This window comes from Juglans regia, chromosome 2 (assembly GCF_001411555.2).
Source record: "Juglans regia cultivar Chandler chromosome 2, Walnut 2.0, whole genome shotgun sequence".
NCBI lineage: Eukaryota > Viridiplantae > Streptophyta > Magnoliopsida > Fagales > Juglandaceae > Juglans > Juglans regia.
The window spans coordinates 10,793,888-10,799,598 of NC_049902.1; the positions used below are offsets into that span (position 1 = coordinate 10,793,888).

The window sequence follows — 5,711 nt, forward strand, 5'->3', positions numbered from 1 at the left end:
GGAGAGATAAAACAAACAACCATTTCTTTGCAACTAGCAGATCGATCCATCAAGTATCCATGTGGAATCATAGAAGACGTATTGATAAAGGTGGATAAATTTATTTTTCTTACTGATTTTGTAGTGTTAGATATGGAGGAAGATGAAGAAGTCCAACTAATTCTTGGCCGACCATTCTTGACTACAGTAAGGGCTTTAATTGATGTTCAAAATGGTGAGTTAACATTCAGAGTGAACAAGGAAGAGGTTATGTTCAACATCTACCAAGCCATGAGAATTCCAGAAGAGCCAAGCACTTGTTTTAGGATAGGTGTCATTAAGCAATGTGTAGAAGAAGCCTTTCAAGAAGATGCACTAGCTGATCACCTAGAACGAGCCTTGCAGCAGGATACATCACTTAGCAATGAAGTGGAGAGGAACTGTGCACTTATTCCTCTTGGAGATCCCGGTTGATGAAGATTGAAAAGTCTAGCTGTAGACTTTAAAACAAGCGCTTATGGGAGGGAGGCAGACCATAGAATTTTTTTTCATTTATTCATTTATTTATTTATTTATCTATTTGAATAATTTGGATTTTGATGCAGATTTATTTAGCATGAATAAATAACTGAAAATTACAAACTACAGCTAATTCACCCTGAAACTAGGGAAGTTCCTTTCATTTCTTCAATCTGTCTCACTTTTGCATTACAATGAGGACATTGTTTAATTTAAGTTTGGGGGTGTAAACTCCAATAGTCATTTGGTCTTCTTGTTTGCTATTTTTTTTTTTTTTTTTTATGATTTTATAAGTCGTGAGTTGTTGGATTCTTTTACCAAGCACGTATTTGAGTATGATTGGTTCTCTATGACTCTGAAATTTGTGATTGAGGATAGGATTGAAAAAAAAATTCAAAAATTTCTTTTATGTCAGGCTGAGTTTTGTGGGTACTTTGATTTAAATCTTTGACCTTGAACATAATTGAGCATATAGTCATTTTTTTTTTCTTTATTCCATTTTGCTTATGAAGAGAAAGAGTTGAATTAACTGGGTCAGGGAAGTTCAATTTTGCTTTGCTCTAGAATCTGTTGATGGATCTTTGAGGCGAAATCCTAGTTGATACTAAATATTAGAGAAATGATCTAGGCAATTGTTTTTGTCATAACCAAGAAAAGCTTTCCCAGCCGTCTTGATTATCATTGCATGGTGTACTCCCATAGTCAACCCTCTTGAGCCTTATTTTACATAAGCCTTTATTTGTTCTTTTAACTACATAAACCATTCCCATTCTAATCCTATAATACCATGATTTACCTTTTACAGTTTGAGAAAATACTTTGGTGGAAATCTGCATTAAAGAGAAAGTTAGTTCAAAAGAAATTATGCTCTATTTGATCAAAGTGTGTGAAGAAAAAGAGAAAAAAAGAAAGTGAACGAAAAAAAAGGGTTGAAGTGGTTGAAGATTTGAAAAGGCTACAAGAATTGAGGTGTCTAAATGAAAAAGGTGGGAGGCCGAAAAAAAAAAGAAGAAAAAAAAGTATTTTTGCTGCGTTTGTCTTTTATTCAAATGTGATTTATCCATCATGGCAGAAAAAAGAAGAAGAGAAAACTCAATAAGTGGAGTGAAAATCACTTCAAATTCTGTTGAAGGTGTACTTGGTACTACTTCATTTATTATAGCAACAATAATATCACAAGTATGAACATATAGTCGAGGAAGAGTTATAGCTTGAATCATGTGGATATCTCTTTTATTGTTTTTTCCACTAAGTATTTTCTCAGTTTGCTTTGATTTTCCATATCCATTTCTTTCTTAACCCTCACCCTGTGGCCTGTCATTACAATCTGATTAAAGACCTTTTGATCTCTGAGTTTGATTTGACTATATTAGTGGAGAGGATTTTTGAAAATTGGACTTATGGGCTTAAGTTTGGAGAGAATTCTTCTGGTTTCAGTTGTTCTACTTTTATCTGAGTTTGCAGGTGGTTTGGAGTTGAATTGACTATATCACACACACACTCAAGGTCTTAGCTTTAGGTTGAAGTAAATGCTTAACTCTTGCTTGGAAAATTGCTAAATTTTTGATTGATTTTCTTTCTGTCTTTGATGTTAAAAGAGTGAGATGCTAGGGATGAAATCAAAATTTAGATCATGGCTTGGTGAGTGATGAAAGTTCTCATGGGGTCTAGTTATAGTCTATAGGGGTCTTTTATTTTATTTTCTTTTTGTTTGAGAACAAACAAAGTTGTAAGTTTGGGAGTGTTTGATGACTTGCATAATTTCTTATATTTTATCACTTCTTAACTTTAAACTTTAGTCTAAATATCCTATTATTAGACTAAAATGCTAAAATGTTAATAGAAATCATTGGAATTAATGTGTATTCATGAATTGAGTTTTTATTTAATTTGGGATACTCCTGAGCGGATTTTTATGTTTAATTTAAGAGCTTATAAAAGAGTAAGTCCAAACCCATTTGAATTCAAAGGACTTTCAAGTGGGAAAGACGTTAGAACAACCTAAGAACTTTCAATGAGTGTATGATTCTTCAAATAAGGATAATGATGGATTTTGAGAGTAATTCGGATCAGAGTCCAAAACGCGCTAGCAGATAGCATGTACACACTTTAGTATTTTAATCATAACTTTCCGCTCCAATATCAGATTGATGCGATTCTTGATGCGTTGGAAAGCTATCTTAAAGGGATACAAAGTTATCTCTAATAAGGTTTTCCAAATTTGAAATCCTCAAGTGCATGATTGGCTGCCAAGTTGAGTTCTAAAATTTAGGCCATTTTGTGTGCGGGAATATGAAGACATTAGAGTTTCTTTCCTACCCTATTTAAACATATCATTAGCACGAAATTGGAGAGTTTTTTTTGAGACGGGCATTTCTTTGGAGTTTTTCATTTCAGACGCTGCGGCTTGCGAGGGACGACATTGCGAACTGCGAGGAGCATTTTCAGTATTCATTTTCTTCTATTCTTCTCTCAGAAAAATTATGGTGAATGTAATTTTTAGCATGAGCTAAATTTTCTTTATTCTATGAAAACGATGTAATCTAGCTCTGAACTATGCTTGCTTTTCTATGTTAATTTGAAGTAATTCTCTTCTATATTTGTCTGATTTATTCTGAGCTTATTGCTTCTAATTAACAGGCCATTAATTAGATGATTTTAATCTTATGATTTGCTATCGAAAGAGGGAATTATAGGATAGATATTGGATATTTCGGCATAAGTAAATATAGAGGTCAAAAGACTTATATGAACCTATGTAATATTAAAATCATTGGTCTTATTGCTTTCTTGCTTTATTAATTTGCATACTCTTGTGTAAAATGATGAATAAGAATAATTTTCAATTGACTGTCGAAAAAGGCTTTTGGATGTTTGCGCAGATTTGTTAACAAACAAAGGGAATTAAATTCAATTAGCTAGATGAGTAAAGCATAGTGAGGAATTAGGTGAAATCGATTTCTTAGAAGTTTTCTTTCTCATTGATTTGATCTTTGAACAATATCTTTCTTTTCCTTTGAGTATTTTCTTTGAATTAATTTTTTTTTGCAGCTACAAAAATATTTGTGACTTTTCTAAATATTGTTGAGATTAGTATAATTTCGATATTTGTCAAAAGTATGTTACCAATCCCCGAGGACGATACTCTTCTCATCACTTTACTATAAAATTATGATACTGTGCACTTGCAGTTTTGCACCTATCAGGCACCAACCTCAAATCTACGAGAAATTACAAGCAAAGCAAAGCAAATGTGAAACTAGTTCTCCACACCTACCTTGTATATAGTTTGTAGATTGATAAACAATACACACTTGCCCTGTTTGTAGTTATCTGCCCAATTTCTATAGTTTCATGTGCAAAAGGTAAATGTTAAAAACGAATCTGCAACCGCACTTCAAATTCATACGTTACATATCAGTCCTATAGTTTTCTTTCTGGTCATTTTCTAAAGTGTTAACAAAACAGCCAAATACTACATAGTATTACTTCAGATGATTTGTAAACTTTCACCAACTAGACCTCAAAACTTTTATGGAACTTTAGGATCATCAAGCAATATTTCATTATCAATTATATATATTGCTGCATCCTAATTAGCCTGCATAATTAGATTAGAATTAGTTTCTAACAGATGAGTAGGTGAATTAAGCAAAGCAAGCTTGTGACAAATGAAAAACAAATGTCGAAAAAGAAACAATGTTAACAATCCCTCTAAACAGTAGTAGGCACAACATTCAATTAAATCATTATACTCTCAACAAAGAACTGCAATTACATGAACTAACTCCTAAAACTAACATCTTCTAGGAATTATCGATTAGAACTGATAATAACATTAAATCACAAGAAAAAAATAGAGCTTATACATCACCGTTGTCAATTGTAAACTGGCAATTGGGACAAGCTCTTGTAGGGCTGCTCTTCCATGCAATTCTTTCGGGATGACAAGTTCCAGATGCATTGTTGATTTTTGTGGCAATCTATATCAATGTGAGATCAGCAATCCCTCAAGTCTATTTTGAAAGCACAATGAAGATAATAGTAGATAAATCATCGATGGCAAAAGGGCTGTATATTGGGAAATTTTTACTGAAAATCTCTAAACATATCAACTCAACAAATCAACCTAAATTTACTTAAAATCACAGAGAGAGATATATATACCAGTGATTGAGAAAAATAATGTTGACCTCGACGACAAATCACGGAGACGACGGGGTTAGGGTTCAGAAGCTTTAATGGGGTTTAAACGTTCGGAATCATATGTGGGTTTGAAAGCTTTAATGGGGATCTGAGCATGAGACGACATGGAGAAGAGGATAATGGAGGAGAGAACGAGACGACATGGGGCTTTGTAGAGAATGGAGAGAGAGAGAGAGAGAGAGAGAGAGAGAGCAACGAAAACGGCAAAACGCATATTGCATTCAGAAGTACCAATTGAATGAAATGCACCGTTTCAATAAAACCCTTCTATATTTCCACTTTCGTCTTCATTTAAATTCCCTCCCTTCCCATGCGCAACAAATCCTGCATTTTATTTAAATAAAATGAACCATTTTAATAATCCAGGTGGAGGTTGGTGCGTGATTGGTCCCCCAAATCAGTTGCATTCAGATTTTTCCCAATACATATTAGAACCAATAATCTTGTGCCAAACAAGCCTCTTGCATGACAAAAATTTTAACCATTGTGAAACCTGTATTTTTACTTGATCTATGTGTTGGATAAATAAGATGATCCTGCATTCTCTAGATTTTCTGAATTCATCTATCAATTAGTAGTACAATATTTAAAATTTTCAACTTTAATGACAAAAATTCCATCACATCAAAACAATTAGGACTTTCTTATATTGTTAGGATATCACAATCTTACATTCAAAAATGAATCTGGGTCCAAGAATTGCTCACATGCAAGATAATGTACAAAATATTATCTAAGGGGTTAATGTCAGTTGTCACTGTGATTTTATTAGATTTAATAAGAAAATAGGGTTTTATTAATTCAAATGACAAGGTTCAAATAATACATACTTGATTGAGCACAAAGATTCACAATTACATGCCGATTAATGTATTAAAATCTTTTGTATATAGTTACAAAGTTAATTTTTTTTATCATACATATTTCTTTCATACGGAAGTATGCAAATTGCAGACTTATTTTTCTTGTTCTCTTTTTCGTTCTGTCTTTTACTTCCCCTATGCAAA

The 5,711-nt window shown here is 32.9% G+C and overlaps 1 protein-coding gene across 5 annotated transcripts in view; it reads right to left on the reverse strand.

The window, feature by feature from the left end:
* The window catches only part of LOC109014680, a 9,506-nt gene extending 4,598 nt beyond the window's left edge, over window positions 1-4,908 (reverse strand). For 2 of the 5 annotated variants that reach the window (XR_004800832.1, XR_001999763.2), the window contains exons 1-2: window positions 4,666-4,908; window positions 4,368-4,514 (exon numbers count right to left, since the gene is read on the reverse strand). Coding sequence is in view for 1 of the 5 variants with exons in the window: in XM_018997178.2 (XP_018852723.1) it covers window positions 4,373-4,462 (90 nt within the window). In the remaining 4 variants the exon portion in view is untranslated. The remainder of the gene's footprint in view (window positions 1-4,367; window positions 4,515-4,665) is intronic. The other 3 variants (XR_004800834.1, XM_018997178.2, XR_004800833.1) reach the window with 2 other exon arrangements.
* Between the last annotated feature and the right edge of the window lie 803 nt (window positions 4,909-5,711).